Source organism: Sinocyclocheilus anshuiensis, unplaced genomic scaffold (assembly GCF_001515605.1).
Source record: "Sinocyclocheilus anshuiensis isolate Anshui unplaced genomic scaffold, SAMN03320099.WGS_v1.1 scaffold3346, whole genome shotgun sequence".
Taxonomy (NCBI): Eukaryota; Metazoa; Chordata; class Actinopteri; order Cypriniformes; family Cyprinidae; genus Sinocyclocheilus; species Sinocyclocheilus anshuiensis.
In genome coordinates, this window is record NW_015536739.1 from 54,482 (window position 1) to 73,314 (window position 18,833).

The 18,833-nt window shown below is 37.0% G+C and overlaps 2 protein-coding genes and 1 pseudogene across 3 annotated transcripts in view; 1 reads left to right on the forward strand and 2 right to left on the reverse strand.

The window, feature by feature from the left end:
• The window catches only part of LOC107655420 (striatin-interacting protein 1 homolog), an 18,032-nt gene extending 7,797 nt beyond the window's left edge, over window positions 1-10,235 (reverse strand). The window contains exons 1-12 of one of the 2 annotated variants that reach the window (XM_016442906.1): window positions 10,089-10,235; window positions 7,924-7,993; window positions 7,734-7,808; window positions 7,456-7,590; window positions 7,262-7,382; window positions 7,111-7,179; window positions 6,005-6,111; window positions 5,779-5,906; window positions 5,511-5,693; window positions 5,212-5,432; window positions 5,072-5,137; window positions 4,933-4,996 (exon numbers count right to left, since the gene is read on the reverse strand). In XM_016442906.1, coding sequence (XP_016298392.1) covers window positions 4,933-4,996; window positions 5,072-5,137; window positions 5,212-5,432; window positions 5,511-5,693; window positions 5,779-5,906; window positions 6,005-6,111; window positions 7,111-7,179; window positions 7,262-7,382; window positions 7,456-7,590; window positions 7,734-7,808; window positions 7,924-7,993; window positions 10,089-10,193 — 1,344 coding nt within the window. In that variant the 5' untranslated portion in view covers window positions 10,194-10,235. The remainder of the gene's footprint in view (window positions 1-4,932; window positions 4,997-5,071; window positions 5,138-5,211; window positions 5,433-5,510; window positions 5,694-5,778; window positions 5,907-6,004; window positions 6,112-7,110; window positions 7,180-7,261; window positions 7,383-7,455; window positions 7,591-7,733; window positions 7,809-7,923; window positions 7,994-10,088) is intronic. The other variant, XM_016442912.1, reaches the window with a different exon arrangement.
• Window positions 10,236-10,576: 341 nt separating this feature from the next.
• LOC107655441 (myosin heavy chain, fast skeletal muscle-like) lies at window positions 10,577-14,285 on the forward strand (annotated as a pseudogene).
• Window positions 14,286-18,114: 3,829 nt separating this feature from the next.
• LOC107655410 (voltage-dependent calcium channel subunit alpha-2/delta-2-like) overlaps window positions 18,115-18,833 on the reverse strand; it is a 29,705-nt gene continuing 28,986 nt past the window's right edge. The window contains exons 38-39 of the mRNA XM_016442899.1: window positions 18,240-18,394; window positions 18,115-18,178 (exon numbers count right to left, since the gene is read on the reverse strand). Coding sequence (XP_016298385.1) covers window positions 18,293-18,394 — 102 coding nt within the window. The 3' untranslated portion in view covers window positions 18,115-18,178; window positions 18,240-18,292. The remainder of the gene's footprint in view (window positions 18,179-18,239; window positions 18,395-18,833) is intronic.

The window sequence follows — 18,833 nt, forward strand, 5'->3', positions numbered from 1 at the left end:
CGTGCGGTACACATGCGTACCGAACCGAAAGACCCGTACCGAAACGGTTCGGTACGAATACGTGTACCGTTACACCCCTAATATATATATATATAAAATCATCATTTAGTGGGTACTTTTAATTGGGAGGTGGCTGTCTCGAACCCTAACCCCTAAATTTCAACTTATGAAAATGATATTTAAATAATTTTTTGTATTTTTTTCCAATGTTGTTTTAAAGATATCATTTAGATTCTTTTAATAAAAATATTTATTTGATATTTTCTTTGTAAATTATAAAACGGGTAAAACACATTTTCAAGTCACTACCGAAACAGTGTATGTTTTAGTCCATTGGCTGAGACTGATTTTAACGACACCCCTACATTTATGATCAGGAAATATTTATGTGTGTCTCTCTCTCTCGTATCTACATGTTGAGCAGATAGACCCCATCATTTTGAGGTAAATGTATTAAAAAGTATGAAACATCTGTGTAACTTTAAACAATGTCACTACCGAACACCATTTTTCTATAATTAAACACTTTTTTGGGAGTTATTCCATAAAATTAAGTTTTTATATGTGTACAACTATTTAGAACTGTGCTAGCTAACCATGTGCTGATTAGCATCTTTGAGCTAGCTTCAAAAGTGTCTAAAATTGTCACTACCGAAACGGTCATGACTGAAACATTTGGTGAAGTTTTTTGGGTGTTATCCCATAAAATTGTCACTACCGAAACAGTCACGACCAAAACATGACGTTATTGTTTCGGTAGTGATAAAAGGTAACACATAATCCTTTATTTGGGGGAAATAAACAAAATTTTAGGACAGTTATTCAAATTTTCAGTATTTTAGTATGTTTTAGTAGTGTTTTAGTATGTGAATGAAAATTCTGTAATATGATGTGGTTGCTACCAAAACATTCCTGTCACTACCGAAAAGTGCTGTCATGACCGAAACATGGGATGTTTTGTCAAAAATAAAGTATACTGAATTATCAACTAAGATGTTATGAACTAAGTGTTCGGTTCAATGTATATTTAAACTATAATGAATCTTTAAGTTTGAAATCAGTATGATCACCTTTTTGCCTTTTACAAAGAAAAATTGGATTCAAAATACAACAAATCTCATAAAGCACATTGAAATATTGTTAAAATTGTAATCGTTATTGATTTACCTCTGAAAACTTAATAAAATAGAAAAAAAAAAATTGATTTAAGCCTCGTACACACCGGGACGATTATCGCGTGCGCTTATCGCCAACGTTTTTCGATGCGTCTTTTGTGTTCATACCCAAGTGATTTTCTCTGGCGATGAGCCGAGTGAACGTGCAAATTCACTCCCTGACATTAGATGGCGCATAATGAAAAACAGAAATACCCCGGTACACATCGAATCCTATTTGATCTGCAATTCCTCTCCATAACAACTCCCTCTTATCGAGATTTTTGTAGTCGCTGTCGTGTTTGTCATAAAGCCCTTTGTGTTCAGACACCAATGAGACCAGCAGCTCTACATTCATCTTGCCTCGATGCATCTTCTTGGTCTACTTACTTCCTCTTCGTCGTTAGGTATCAAGTGTGCTCGGGCAAGACCGTTTTGTGCTTGAGCGCCACCAAGTCATGTTTTACTGTAACTTCAGCAGCTCCAGGCACGTGAACAAAAGCGCCAATCTCATTGGTCGGCCAGTTTTTAACGCGGTGCGGCAAACCAAAAAAAACGAGCCAGGTGTTTTTAAAAAACAATTACGCTTTTACGCCTCGCGTTTTGCGCGTCGGTGTGCACACTCACATTGGTGCCCTTTGTTTAGTTACGAGGCGTTAAACGTCGGCAATAATCGCACGCAATATTCGTCCCGGTGTGAACAAGCCTTTACAAGGAAGATGTAAGCAAAATCTTAATAGGTCAATATAACCCTTCTTATTAAATTATATATTACTGTGTTTTGGTAGTGACAAATTTGGGGAGAGGACAAATAATCCAAAGCTTTCTGAAAATACAATATGAGAATTAACTGCACAATTAGTAGAAATGTGTATTATTAAACAATTTGCATACATGCAAAATTAGTGAAACATTTTTTTAAATACAATTTCAAGACGTTTCCAACTCTTGACTTTGAACCAATTCTGTAAAATGGCCCATATATGGATCATATTGTAAATATGCATAATATGCATGAGCAGGGTGGGGTTATGTTAATGAGCCATGGCTTATGCAGTGCTAATTACCTGTTTGAGAGTTTTGATGCTTTCATGTATGGGTCTGGGCAAACCAACCACTGTATCCGTGTCACTGCAACACAAATGCAAACATGCATCACTGTGGCTCACAGGAAATAAACAATCAAGCTTCATAAAACACACTCACTTTCCCAGCGTGTAACCGATGAATTTACTCCTGCTGGACTCCAGGAAGTTTTCAATATCCTTTTCCCTTTTAAGACAAAAACAGAACTTTGAGAAAGCCATCAAATCAACCATATCAAATGGATGAAATCAAGTTCCTACCTGACTTTCGGAGCCCACGGCAGACCCTTGGGAAAACAGACCCTCTCAGAGGGGGGATGCGGGATGGGAGGTGGCATGACCTCATCACGCTCCAGCGGGAAAGGCTCCGCCTCTAGAGAGTTGTCATTATCGTCGTTTTCCTCTTCGTCCTCGCGGGCGTCATCAGCTTTATACGGGTCCTTCTCGTTAAACGCATCCAGATTGTCCTGCTTTATAAGAGCCTGAAGAAAAAGACGAATTTAAGGATTGTTTTATTTTTCCCTAAAATCCACTTATGATGTGCGTCACATTTCTGTTACTTTGTGTTCTCTCCGGGCACGTCTCTGTTGTTGCTCGATGAGGTCGGAGGCAGATGCTGGCGGGGACGCAGCTCTCATGCTCCTCACCACGCGGATGCTGTCCTCCGGCAGTGGCGGGAGACCAAGTGCCACCCGTTTACTGACTTTACTGCACTGCAGCTGCTCGAACCCTCCCAGAGTGAACTGGGATGCGTCAGGAAACACAGACAAAACCGTTAACACAACAGTCACTTGGTGTGAATTAGTCCAAAGCTGTACTGTAACTCACCAGGATGGTCTTCCACAGCAGTAGCAGGACTTTCTTCATGGGGAAATGGGGTGCGTGGCCGCTGCAGAACTTGGTAACCATCCCAAACAGCATGACGGAGACAGGCTCATGGTTATAGAGAGGAGAACCTGCCAGTAAAAAATTTGAAACAATTCTACTCTTCCATACTGAAAATGTATCTTCAGATAAACCATCACATTTTAGATCAGCTGGAACACATGCAGACCGAGTTCAGACTTGAAGGTTTCTCTGATGGTTCTCCACTCTGGACTGTCTGTGGGTTCTTCACGCTGGATGGCCTCCACCATCAGATACATGATGTTCAGCAGCACCCTGTAAACACGCACGTTTTATTTATGTTTAAAATGTAGTTAAATGCAACAAAATAAATGAATACATACATTTTTTAAACTGACAAATAAATCGAGATTTAATACATTTCATTGAATTTTTGCTTAAAAAAAGCAGTTAAATGTAACAATACATATTACAATACAATTGTAATAATAAATCACTTTACAAACTGACAAATAATGTAACAGAAATGTAACAGTAAAATAATAAATCAATCACAGTTTGACAAATAAATAGTGATATTTAAAAAAAAAGATCTAATTCTGGTTTTAAAATATAGCTAAATATAACAAATTAATCTTTTTTCAAACTGAAAAATAATGTAGCTAAAAGTAACAATAAATGAATAAATCAATTTACAGATTGACAAATAAACAGATGTATTTAAAAGTTTTAACTCATGTTTAAAAATGTGGATAAATGTAACAAAATAATAAGTTAATCGCTGTTTAAATATACAAATAATGTAGTTAAATGTATAAGTAAAACACTTATAAAAAATAACTTATTATTAACACAACTTATTAAAAAAATTAAATGAAGTAATAAATAGACATTTGAAATGTTTTTATTTAATTCTTGTTTAAAAATTTAGTTAAATGCAACGAAATAATAAAGAAATCACTTACAAATTGACAAAAAAATTTTTAGGTAAATGTAACAATAAAATAAATTTGCTTTAAAATCGCTAAATAAATTGACTATTTCTAAAAAAAGGAGTTAAATTTAACAAAAAAATTATGCATTATTAATTTACTTTTCAAATGGACAAATAGAAGTTTAATGTAACAAGTTATATAAATATAACAAAATACAATAATACCTCATTTTATAAAGTTGCATTAGCAATTGCTGTTCTATTTGTATTCATCAGCTAAATTAAAAACGACATTTCACAATTCACATGTGGGACAATGAATGCTCTCTGCCCTATTAGTCAACAACTAGCCAATCTCATTGGTCGGCCAGTTTTTAACGCGGTGCGGCAAACCAAAAAAAACGAGCCAGGTGTTTTTAAAAAACAATTACGCTTTTACGCCTCGCGTTTTGCGCGTCGGTGTGCACACTCACATTGGTGCCCTTTGTTTAGTTACGAGGCGTTAAACGTCGGCAATAATCGCACGCAATATTCGTCCCGGTGTGAACAAGCCTTTACAAGGAAGATGTAAGCAAAATCTTAATAGGTCAATATAACCCTTCTTATTAAATTATATATTACTGTGTTTTGGTAGTGACAAATTTGGGGAGAGGACAAATAATCCAAAGCTTTCTGAAAATACAATATGAGAATTAACTGCACAATTAGTAGAAATGTGTATTATTAAACAATTTGCATACATGCAAAATTAGTGAAACATTTTTTTAAATACAATTTCAAGACGTTTCCAACTCTTGACTTTGAACCAATTCTGTAAAATGGCCCATATATGGATCATATTGTAAATATGCATAATATGCATGAGCAGGGTGGGGTTATGTTAATGAGCCATGGCTTATGCAGTGCTAATTACCTGTTTGAGAGTTTTGATGCTTTCATGTATGGGTCTGGGCAAACCAACCACTGTATCCGTGTCACTGCAACACAAATGCAAACATGCATCACTGTGGCTCACAGGAAATAAACAATCAAGCTTCATAAAACACACTCACTTTCCCAGCGTGTAACCGATGAATTTACTCCTGCTGGACTCCAGGAAGTTTTCAATATCCTTTTCCCTTTTAAGACAAAAACAGAACTTTGAGAAAGCCATCAAATCAACCATATCAAATGGATGAAATCAAGTTCCTACCTGACTTTCGGAGCCCACGGCAGACCCTTGGGAAAACAGACCCTCTCAGAGGGGGGATGCGGGATGGGAGGTGGCATGACCTCATCACGCTCCAGCGGGAAAGGCTCCGCCTCTAGAGAGTTGTCATTATCGTCGTTTTCCTCTTCGTCCTCGCGGGCGTCATCAGCTTTATACGGGTCCTTCTCGTTAAACGCATCCAGATTGTCCTGCTTTATAAGAGCCTGAAGAAAAAGACGAATTTAAGGATTGTTTTATTTTTCCCTAAAATCCACTTATGATGTGCGTCACATTTCTGTTACTTTGTGTTCTCTCCGGGCACGTCTCTGTTGTTGCTCGATGAGGTCGGAGGCAGATGCTGGCGGGGACGCAGCTCTCATGCTCCTCACCACGCGGATGCTGTCCTCCGGCAGTGGCGGGAGACCAAGTGCCACCCGTTTACTGACTTTACTGCACTGCAGCTGCTCGAACCCTCCCAGAGTGAACTGGGATGCGTCAGGAAACACAGACAAAACCGTTAACACAACAGTCACTTGGTGTGAATTAGTCCAAAGCTGTACTGTAACTCACCAGGATGGTCTTCCACAGCAGTAGCAGGACTTTCTTCATGGGGAAATGGGGTGCGTGGCCGCTGCAGAACTTGGTAACCATCCCAAACAGCATGACGGAGACAGGCTCATGGTTATAGAGAGGAGAACCTGCCAGTAAAAAATTTGAAACAATTCTACTCTTCCATACTGAAAATGTATCTTCAGATAAACCATCACATTTTAGATCAGCTGGAACACATGCAGACCGAGTTCAGACTTGAAGGTTTCTCTGATGGTTCTCCACTCTGGACTGTCTGTGGGTTCTTCACGCTGGATGGCCTCCACCATCAGATACATGATGTTCAGCAGCACCCTGTAAACACGCACGTTTTATTTATGTTTAAAATGTAGTTAAATGCAACAAAATAAATGAATACATACATTTTTTAAACTGACAAATAAATCGAGATTTAATACATTTCATTGAATTTTTGCTTAAAAAAAGCAGTTAAATGTAACAATACATATTACAATACAATTGTAATAATAAATCACTTTACAAACTGACAAATAATGTAACAGAAATGTAACAGTAAAATAATAAATCAATCACAGTTTGACAAATAAATAGTGATATTTAAAAAAAAAGATCTAATTCTGGTTTTAAAATATAGCTAAATATAACAAATTAATCTTTTTTCAAACTGAAAAATAATGTAGCTAAAAGTAACAATAAATGAATAAATCAATTTACAGATTGACAAATAAACAGATGTATTTAAAAGTTTTAACTCATGTTTAAAAATGTGGATAAATGTAACAAAATAATAAGTTAATCGCTGTTTAAATATACAAATAATGTAGTTAAATGTATAAGTAAAACACTTATAAAAAATAACTTATTATTAACACAACTTATTAAAAAAATTAAATGAAGTAATAAATAGACATTTGAAATGTTTTTATTTAATTCTTGTTTAAAAATTTAGTTAAATGCAACGAAATAATAAAGAAATCACTTACAAATTGACAAAAAAATTTTTAGGTAAATGTAACAATAAAATAAATTTGCTTTAAAATCGCTAAATAAATTGACTATTTCTAAAAAAAGGAGTTAAATTTAACAAAAAAATTATGCATTATTAATTTACTTTTCAAATGGACAAATAGAAGTTTAATGTAACAAGTTATATAAATATAACAAAATACAATAATACCTCATTTTATAAAGTTGCATTAGCAATTGCTGTTCTATTTGTATTCATCAGCTAAATTAAAAACGACATTTCACAATTCACATGTGGGACAATGAATGCTCTCTGCCCTATTAGTCAACAACTAGTTAGCATACATGTAAAGTGTGGTGTTGTACCTGAGGTCAGTGCTGTCAGCCAGTGAAATGGCAGGTTTCCTGACCGCACTGCTGCATGCAGCACTGTTACTGAGAGACATTTAACACAGTGTTGAGTTATTTAAGCTTACAGATGTGAAATATGAATGTTTGTGCGTGCAGTTCATCTCACTCGATCTCCATGTTGAGCAGCTCCACCAGTGCAGTGAACGCTCCCACATCCAGCAGCAGGAAGACGTTATATCTCATCCAGTGCTGCACCTCCAGTTCTGAAGAGCACTCGGTGAACGTTCCTGAAAACACACGAATCAGAGCTTATTAACACTGAAATGTTTGCATAAATAAAGATTACAGATTGCGATTTACCTTGAGCCATGTACAGGATGGCTCTGGCGACTTTTAAGCGGCGCTCTCGGCCGATCACGTCCAGTCCGTCCAGCAGACGCATGGCATGAGCTCTGTGCTGAACCGAATCCAGTTCGGTCCATTTCTGATCAGGCACTGCAGAAACACATAAACATGATCTTTAGTAACACATAGATCATCTTAGATGCACAAAAAAAATAAACAATTTTAATGATGAAACCTGCAAATATGTGTAACTATAAAACAGTCAAGTGAAAAATAAAGAGCTTAACACTTACTATGAGTGTGGAAATCTTCTTCGAAACACTTTCTGTTGAGCAGGAACTCTGGTCCCTCTGTGTAACTGTACAACTCTACAAACAGCGTTTCATATAGGAAAACAACATGTTATTGTTGTCTGCAATTTGTTTATGATTTGCAATATTATTACATAAGAAAACAGCAGTAACAGAACCAAATCGCTCTCACCTGACAATTCAACTGTCCATTTATCGGCGTCTGAATATTCAAACTCCAGATCAGGAAATTCTGAAAAACCCTAAGACACAAACACAACATATTAGTCTGTTTATCATCCATTTTTATGTTAAATACAGTCTTTCTGAGTCACTGTAATTGTCCACCATCAGCTGACAACTGATTACAGCTCAACCTTTCAAGAGAGACAAAATAGCTGTTTGAAATAAGGTCATCCTTGTGGTGCTTAATTGTATTTAATGTGCACTTGTAGTGTAATTAAATTGTTAAAAGGCTATTTTTAAAAGCCGTAGGCCAGATTTACTAACAGCTTGCGTCAGCGCAAACCGTCTTTTGGCGTTAAAATAGTACTGTCAGGATTTCCTAAAGAAACAAAGAATTAGTGCTGAATTTTGCACCTGACCTTATTGAATAATATGCATTTGTAGGAGTTAACCTTTCAAACGTGAAATTTATGGGAGGAGAGTATTAAAATTAATCACGCAAAGCGATTTACTAACGTTTGTGCTCGTCAAATTACTAGTATTTGCATCATTTAATGAAAAAAACAAAAAAAGAGTGACCTAAAGGTGCTGGATATAGGATTGCAGTCCAAATTCCAAATATTGGAGAGGGTTTTTTTCACCACCTCAGACTTGACGCACAAGCAGGCTGCCAGATTGAGGACACCAACAGGAAATGACCCCTTTCGTTTGGCAGCTTCCATGACTTAAATTAAATGCGCGGTGTTTTCCGCCAACTGGCAACCAGGGGTGCCGAAATACAATTGGGTAAACTGGCAGTGCGCGGGTTACACAGGCCAAAACAGAGACAGACATTCCGACACGGAACGCACATTTTCAAAGGAGAATAACTGACTGTAGCATTGGTTTTCAGATAAACAAGTATGTTAACTTAGCATGTTTCTTAAATATCTGCAAACATTATGGTATTTATATGCTTTAGTAGAGTCAAAAACTTACATACGGCACCTTTAAAGCAGGCGGTAGCCTAATTTGCACTGCTCTTGGTAGATTGCTCTTCTCATTACGGAAATGATCTGGCTGTGTCTGTTCTTTAATGTGCACATTGTCAGTAAATCACCCACAGAATTTTCCCCTCCCATCGGCGCTTTTATGGAATTGCGCTTTAACGCTAATTTGCCCAGTTTAGTAAATCTGGCCCCATATGAGCAATTGACATATTAAGGAAATAAAAAGTACTTAAGGAGAGTACACTTTTATAACTATGTTTTTTAACACACTTAAGTAGTTTTAAAAAGTAAACTTTGTAATAATGTCAAATTAAACTCTTTACTTTTAAGTACCTTTTAAATTATTGCATTAATAACCTATGGCTATACTTTACAAATGTGTTATTAATAATACTTAAATACATGATACACAGGTTTAGATTGAAATGACATTAAAGTATATTTTTAGTTTACCAAAAAGGCTTGACAGGACATTTGGCCATATTTCAAAGAAAATCGAATTATGTAAATACATATGAAGCTGTATTAAAGTTGGTCAAAAAGGCACTGTTCATATAACAGAAGTGCATTTATTTTCAATTTAATCTCTAATACAATTTCATGTAATTGCAAATATCATGCAATTAAAAGACTGAAAGCACGACATTCAATCTGCACTTGAATATATTATTTTAAAGTATGTTAGATCCACAATAAGTAGTCTTTTTACTACAGACAGACGCTAGTGTTTAAATATTTTAATATTATGACAAATATGTTTATGTTCATCGTACAGTCAGTCAGCCGTTATCTAGGGTCAAATAACCAATCAGAATGAAAAAGCCAGAGAAGAGATGAATCACAACGAATGTTAATTACATGAATCAATCATTCTGTGTTATTGATTAATGTATTTGTTCACTAATGATAAGATAATAAGAGAGATTTTAAAGAATATTTAAAAGTAACTGTTGTTTAATGAGTTGTTACTAAACACTTCTCATGAACAATTTAAATAAAATCTTTTAATAACGAGGCTCTTTCATATTTTGAGCTAGTTTATTTAATCAGCGCTGTATAAATAATGTATCAATTTTAATCTTTGAACGTTGCTGATGTTTATGCTAACACTTATGTCAAAACAGACTGCAAAACTGCATATATACAATCAAAAGGGTCTTAAACAGCTTCGTCTGACTCTTACCTCAGAGTCCTTCCTCTGGTTTCTGGTGAACTCGCCGCGCATTTTATTCGGCAACATTTGGTTCTGTTTCTGTTTGTTGTTAGCACATAAACCGACACCCTCCATCTTCACTCCACTTCCGGCTCCCGCTCCACACTCTCGCGTTACTTACAGACATCTCGCGATGCTACAGCCTGTGGCGTCAGCGGCTCCTGACGTGACCTTGATTTAATATAATTATTGCTATTTTTGTATTCACACAATTACTTTTCATAATATATGAGGGTACAGGATGTTCCTTCAAGGTAAAAATAAATAAATATATAAATAATGTGACCCTGGACTGGACCACAAAACCAGTCATAAGGGTCAATTTTGTGAAACTGACCAAAATATACATCATCTTGTTAGTAAAGAAGGTTGCAAGGCTACGGTCAAATGACAAAGAAACATTCCAAATGCAAAGAACTACTTTACGTGAAATAACTTGCTTGTATGCCCACCAGGGGTCGCTAGAGGATCAAATCATTGCTGCCAACGCTCTGCTGGAGGCTTATGGTAATGCCAAGACTGTGAGGAATGACAACTCATCTCGTTTTGCAACTCAGTGAGGTCAGAGTAAATACATTTTTGCATTTTGTTATACATACTGAATCATTTCTATCTCCTTAGGGTAAACTCATTAGGATTCACTTCGGATCCACTGGAAAACTGGCTTCAGCTGATATTGAAACTTGTGAGTCATGTTGTTTCTAGACAAATATATTCATAAGCCCTTCAAAGGGCTTCATATTCAAAGTCATTTTGTGATTTTATATCAAAGATGTGCTGGAAAAGTCAAGAGTAACATTCCGGTTGTCTGCTGAGAGGAGCTATATATCTTCTGACCAGCTAATGACCGTACAAAAGCCAGAGCTGCTTGGTGAGAAATCTACTTTTTTTTTTTTTGGTGTAAAAACCCAGTGAAATGTCTGTTGAGCAGTTAAGTTACAGTCTGAATAAAAACAGATTTAAAAACTACAAGACACTTTGAAAAATTAATAAGCTTCAGGCACGTCACAACCAATTGATGGTCCATTTAAGAAATAATGTATAAGCTTTAATAATGCAACCGAAAACACAGTTTTTGTTATTTGGTATTGCTAGTTGGTGGCCTCAAAGCTTAGAACACAGAATACAGTACTATCCTGTCTTGGAAAGCGATTAACAGTAAATGTGATGTTTTACAGAGGCCCAGCTTATCACCACCAATCCTTATAACTATCCAAACGATCAGCCAGCGGGGAACCACTGTCAAGAGTATCAATGACGTAGAGGAGTTCATTGCCACAGATGTAAGTGGACAACTGCATAACTATTCTTTATTTAATTCATCAATTATGAGCAAAAATCAATTTAAAAGAACACTGCAGAAGATAATACAGATGCTTCTATAATGTGCATTTGTTTTGTTGGTATAAAAAATACGGCTACTGATATTCTGGGCTTCAGCGCTGAAGAGAAAATAAGCATCTACAAGCTGACAGGTGCTGTGATGCATCATGGAAACGTGAAATTCAAGCAGAAGCAGAGAGAGGAGCAAGCTGAACTTGATAGCACTGAAGGTAAGGCTATTGAGATTCTCCATGTAAATTGGTTGAAGATCTGCACTGTATCCAAAAGGTATTATCACCATTGTTTCCTCATGCAAAGCACTTGACATTTTAGGTTACTTCAGGGCACTGTCACTGAGATAAGTGTACTGTAATTTACTTCAGCTCTTCTTACATAATTACCATGCCAATCAATCTGGAAAACTTTTTTCTTAGTGGCCAATAAAATTGCCTACCTCGTAGGCCATGGGCCTAAACTCTGCGGACATGTTGAAAGCTCTGTGCTACACCAGAGTGAAGGTCAGGAATGAGTTTGTACCTAATCTAAAGAAGTACCTAATCTAATTTTTTGAGGATAAAGGCTTGAAAACATTCTTCTTGGTAAGTAAAAGCTAATGGCACAAACCACATGCACGATTTCTCAGGCAAACAAAACAGTCATGGCTCTCTGCAAGTCTGTCTATGAGAAGATGTTCTTGTGGATGGTCATCCGTATCAATGAGATGTTGGACAGGAAGCAGCCTAGACAGTTCTTCATTGGTGTGCTGGACATCGCTGGATTTGAGATGTGAACACTGATTATTATTGCCTCGGTAAGATTTGAGATATTGAAGACAACAGTCAGGAGTAAGAACTTGTCTGTGTTGAATTATTAGTTCATCAGCTTAGAGCAGCTTTGCATTAAATTCACAAATGTGAAACTGCAATGGTTCTTCAACCACCACATGTTTGTGATGGAGCAAGAGGAGTGCAAGAAAGAAGGCATTGAATGGGAGTTCATTGAATTTGGTATGGACTTGGCTGCCTGCATTGCACTCATTAAGAAGGCAGTTTGAGTAAAATGAATTATTCACTAATGAAATGGACCTTTTGCTTGTAATTGAGTGTGATTTCTCAAACAGAGATTTTTCTGCAGAAAGGGTTTCCCCAGCAGAATCTTCTATGGAGACTTCAAGTACAGCTGAAAGTGAAGGTCTACAAGTGCCAGGCTGAGGAAGCTGTGAGTGATGATTCTTTGTAGCATAACCTTTCATAATTTGGTCTTGCTTTCAAAGCTAGATAGGGACACATTTTTACAGCCAATGAGAAATTCTTTCAGCTTGTAAATCATTTTGAGCAGTCTGGATTGCTGAGGGTTTTGGAGAGGGGCATGTTAACAAAATGGCGCAAGTGGGTAAAATTACTTAATGGCGCCTTTAATTCAAATACTACAACCACAACTGTCAAAGAACTAAAAATGTTACTTTCCCTTAAAAATTTGAACATACAAGTTTGTTGACATGTTATTTGTCAACTATTAAATACAGAAATAGTGAGAACTGCTGCCTAGCTAATTAGCCAATCACATATTAGCCAATCTTCTGGAGGGAAGTGTTAGCATTTTAGCAACTTAATGAGTTATGTAAAGCCGGGCTCACACTACAGGATTTTTGGCTGGATTTTGCTGTCGCGGACAGATTTACAGTCTGCGACAAAACCTCCGGATTGTGGCCAAATCGGTGCTTGTTGCGCTCGCCGAAGCTCGTTAAGTATGAGCAGGTCAGCAACGTGATCCGAACCTGTCTCGAGCTATCACAGACGCTACGATATTTTCAAACCTGTTTGATATTATCGCCACGCGATCTCGTAATGTGAGCGACACAATGACAGGGTGGAACTAATCCAGCCAATCACAGTGCAGATGGTATAAACACTCTTATCATGCATCTTTATGAACAGACACGAAAAGCCACAAATTAATCAAATCAACTAACTAGAAATAAATGTAACAAATGCATAGATTTGGTATATGATACCACGTTTCATTGTACTGTTTAATTACCTCCAACTCTTTCTGCAGTACTGACAGTCCGTGTTGTCCACGTCTTCCAAGCCATTGTTTCTGCCATATTCTCTTTTGTCGTGGTTTCTTCTTTTTTCGGATAAAATAACTGCACAGACCAATTGAAGGGCCAGTTGATCGTCCATTCTTGAAGAAATGGCCTATAATCGCTGTAATTTCTCGCGAGAATTTATGTGAGAAAACGTATTTTCGCTGATGGTTGGGAACGCCTCTTCACTGAATGTTTTGTAGTGTGTGCACCTTGTTAGCGTTGTGTTGTGTAGTATGCGCACAGCTATGACAAGACAACGACAGATGAGAACAAATCTTGTTGCGTAGTGTGAGCAACACAGTGATTCGGCTAGTCTTTCAATCCTGTAGTGTGAGCCCGGCTTAAACAAAACCTTTCTTAACTAGGGCTCATAATTGGACCGTTGACTGAATGATTGAAAAGGGCATTATGTCAACACAAGCTATCTGTGCTAGCAGTGCCAGTTAGCTAGCCAAAGTATTTACAATCCCAGGTTAGTTAACAGCAGTTCCTTACTGAAGTAGCTAAAGTTGATTACCTTTGTATCTAGTCACACAAGACGTGAAAAGATCCCAGGATGCTAGTAGCCCAACATTTGTTTTTGCACATGGCAGGAGGACCAGGCCAACACTCACCTGTCCAGGTACAGGAAGGTGCAGCATGAGCTGGAGGAAGCTCAGGAGCGTGCTGACATCGCAGAGTCCCAGGTCAACAAGCTTAGAGCCAAGAGCTGTGATGCTGGGAAGATGAGCTGTCTGCTATCTCTAATCTGAAACAAATACGTTGACGAATAAATATCTAAACATATATATATCTAAAAATATAAAAAAATAATAAATATAAATATTATATTTATATAAAGAAAATATAAATATTATAAGAAATATCTACAGTGGTATGAAAAAGTTTTTGCCCCCGTCCTGTTTTTTTTTTTGCATATTTGTCACACTTAAAATATTCAGATCATCAAACAAATTGTAATATTACACAAAGATAACCCAATGCAAAACCAAAATGCAGTTTTGTAAATGATGATTTCATTTATTAAGAGAAAAAAGCTGTCCAAACCTACGTGGCCCTACGTGAAAAATTAATTGCTTTAAAATAATGATTTCATTTATTAAGGGAAAAAAGCTGTCCAAATCTGCCTGGCACTACGTGAAGAAGTAATTGCTTCCTAAATCTAATAACTGGTTGTGTCACCCTTTGCAGCAACAACTGCAATCAAGCGTTTGCGATAAATGGCAATGAGTCTTTCACAGACTGTTTAAGGTCATGCCACAGCATCTCAATCGGATTTAAGTCTTTGGCCACTCCAAAACCGTAATTTTGTTTTTCTTGAGCCATTCAGAGGTTGACTTGCTGGTGTGTTTGGGATCATTGTCCTGCTGCATGCTGCATAACCGCTTGAGCTTGAGGTCACAAACTGTAATATATATATATATTAAAAGTATATATAATATATAATAAAATATATATTATATAATATATATAATAAAAGTATGAAAAAATATTCATAACAAAAATGTTTCTTTTCTTTTTCTTTTTTTTATACAGGGCAAGGAAACAGCCGAGTATATCCTCAAGCCTAGATCACCACAGGAAGTAAATATGATTACTTGCAGCTGTTTTACTGCTGTAATAAAAACCTGCTGTTCTCTTTCATTATCAAATACATATTTTTGGAATAAAAAATAAAAATCCATACCAAGTTGACGTGAAAAATATGAATGTCTTTATCTCACCAATTCTCTTATAAACATCTCCCAGAAGTGAATGACACAATATGATACAAAGTTAGCCTTTCTTGATAGATTTGTGCCATCTGTACAAAATGAAGTGATATGGAAGACCGCAGAAAGGGAGGAAAAACCCTTTTACATAGTTAACAAACATCTGCAGAACAAAATACAAAAAAAAAAACTGTTAGAACGCTCATAGCTCACATACAAACGTTAAGCTGATATTCAAAGATAAGCCTGAATCAAAGTCATCCAAAGAAAGCGGCTCAATACTGATTTCATGCTCTCTTTACACTAATTCAGTAGCGCTCACTTGCATTTCAGCGTAGTTGACATAATTCAAAGTATTGCTCAAGCCATTACGATACAAAATACGTCAAGCGAAACCCTTTCAGTTCAATTTATAAGAATCTCGACCCATTCATTTGGAAGTTCAATTGTTTTGGCCACGTTAAAAGATGAAATACCACCAAGTAATAAATTTTTTTGTCTAAATGGACCCTTAAAATGTTATAATTACTGAAAAGCAACAAAACATCTGCGATAAAATCCAAAACATTTAAATAAAAGCATGAAAGCATCTCAAAATTCACACTTGATACATATTGCAAGCAATATACACACGTATCTTTTAAAGGGGTCATATGATGCCCATTTTCCACAAGTTGATATGATTCTGTAGGGTCTTAATGAAAAGTCTGTAACATAGTTTGGTTAAAATTTCTCAATGGTAGTGTAAAAACACCTTTTTTTACCCTGTCAAAAACAGCTCTTTTCAGATCAAGCCGTTTTTGTAGCATTTCTCTTTAAATGTTAATGAGCTCTGCTGACTCCGCCCCTCTCTTCCGAGCTGCTCTCAGAGAGACTGTTTACTTTAGCTGCATTCATCGTGAAACTTGCTAATTAGCACATTATTAGGAAAGGCGATTTGCAAAGATTCATTACAAAACATTATACTCACTTCTTCTGTAGGTGAGGCTGGATCATGAATGATTCGTGTGAAGATAGACGCATTTAGGTAGATCGGGGGAGCATTCCCTGCAGAAACAAACGAAATCCACTGCAAGTTCAGCGGCTCAGATGTCGGGAGTAAATGACGACTGCTATGTTCATTCACCTCAATCGCTTAGGAGTCATTCTTGTCTACATCTGCTCCGGCGGTGAAACAATGGCGGACTAATGACGGCTCACTCAGGGCGGGTCTAAGGTAAGACACCAGTCCAGTCTGTGCTGAAATGCTACTGTCAATCAAACTATCGTGGGAGGGGCCTGTCTGTGTGCCGTCACACAGACAGGCATCTGAGATCGGCTCGATTTGAGAAAGAGGAAAACATTTAATAAGATTAAAAAAAAAACACCGGGTGGATTTTTATCATAGGGTGGTTGTGTACACACACTGCCAACATTTCAGTTCAAACAACTTGTAAAAGTGCATGTAGCATCCTATGACCCCTTTAAATTAAATCAAAATAAATACATCTACAGATTCATCAAGAAGATAAAGTTGGTCCGTTCAGTGTCTCAAAGGGTCGAATGTCCTTCTAGTAAATGTCCTAAAATCATGAAGTTTAATAGCGGTTATCATTTTTCCCAGCATGCAGCAGGACATCGAGACATCAGCTTGCATTCCATTTCATTAAAACACACTGAACTAGATCAAGTGTGGAATAATCATATTTACATCAGAAAAAGATAAAACCATTTGAGTGACTTTCTAAAGACAGAACAAGTAGAATAAGTGTAATAAACCCATACTGAACGCCAAAATACGTGCACGGGCGAGTCTCACGAGAAACACCCCAAAATCAACAGAAAAATACCCAAAAACTAAGTCAGTGTGGAATAACCATATTTACATCAGAAAAAAGTTAAAACCATTTGAGTGACAGAATTAGTAGAATATGCATTATAAACCCATACTGAACGTCAAAAGATGTATAACGAGAAACACCCCAAAATCAACAGAAAAATACCCAAAAACTCACGAAAAAGGGTATTTGTAGGAATATCGTGCATATTTTTTGCATTGTGACATTATTTTAATGTTTTTTTTTTACTATTTGAATAATCATAAATTAAGGCAGTATAACAAATGCTACCATATTATAAAAATATTTTTATTCCCACATTACAATAATGAGAAAACGGTTTTTTTTTCACATTATGGTAATGAGATTTGGAGGGAAAATGTGCTTTTAAAATCTTAATGATCCTAAAAATGTGCTTCATTTTCTTTATGTGCCACTTCCTATTCATATCTTTTGATTTTGGGGTGAAATATGAACTTTTGCCAGGTTTCATGACAATTACCCTTATACTGTATACTGTAAACATTCAATACTGTGTCTTTCTCCAGCATTTATTCAGGGTCAGTCGAATCCACATCCAGTGCTATTGTTGGTCCATTCGGACAAGTGCGCCAAGGCACTGTTGGGTAACAAACCAGGCAGCAGTTTTTAGACACAATATATGCCCTTAAAACATTAGACAAAGGCTCTAAATGAACACGAAACAAAATCTAAATCTTCTTTTCTAAACGAAGCAGTTTGCATTAATACGGCATTCTCTCTTGGCAAGGAAGCTTAAAAAAAAAACGATATTTCAATGAAAGCTGCATTTGAGCATCTACGTATGTCAGGGTTTGGCACTAAATTGAGAACGAAGCAAGACTCAAATAAACACACAATGCGAGATTGTGATAATAACCGTCAAAACGTGAGTCGCGTTTCAGTATTTTGAAACAAACCAGGTCCTTTCCTGTTTTTGGCAAGCAAAAATACTTTACGGTAGCAGAACGACTGTACATTTTTTTTGTACGTTTTCTGAATATAAAGGTGAAATGATTTAAGACAGTTTTTTGTTTTTTTTTGGATCTGCACAATGTTCCACGTTTCCCCATCATGCTCTGCTGTAACGGCACACAGCTGGAATGCACCTCATGATGAAACAGAGAGCCGGAAAACCAGGAGAATTTCAAGAGAGGACCGGGAGTGGCGTACGGATGAGGGACAGAAACACTGAAGGCAGTGGGACTTGGATTACGATCGTAGAATGAGGTAAAGCCACAATAACGGAATCCAGAGCAGAACTCGCATCGGACAGTGTAAAGAGTGAGCGCTGCCACACTCTGACGCGTTCTCCTGCCAGAAACACAGACAAACAGAGAACGTTTAGGTTAACGCTGAACACAGACTCACCATCAGCAAAGCAAGTTGTTTGACACTGGTTGCTAGGGTGTTGCTATGCCGTTTTAAGGTGTTCCAATTGCTATTTGGGTGTTGTGAGTGGTTGCCAGGATGTTGCTATGTGATAGTTGAGAGTTCTTGACAGTTGCTTAAAACGGTCACACACCGGAAGAGAAGCGCAGCGCCGCGTTGCGCCACATCTTTAAAATTCGAACACATTGTTTTATATGAGTTTACAATTCTCATCCGGTGTGTGACCACCATTAGGGGGTCACTTTGCGGTTACTAGGGTGTTCTAGGTGGTTGCCAGGATGTTGCTATGCAGTTTTTTAGGTTATTTCAGGTAGCTGACAGGTCATTCATACGCAATTTCTAGGGTGTTTTGGGTGGAACC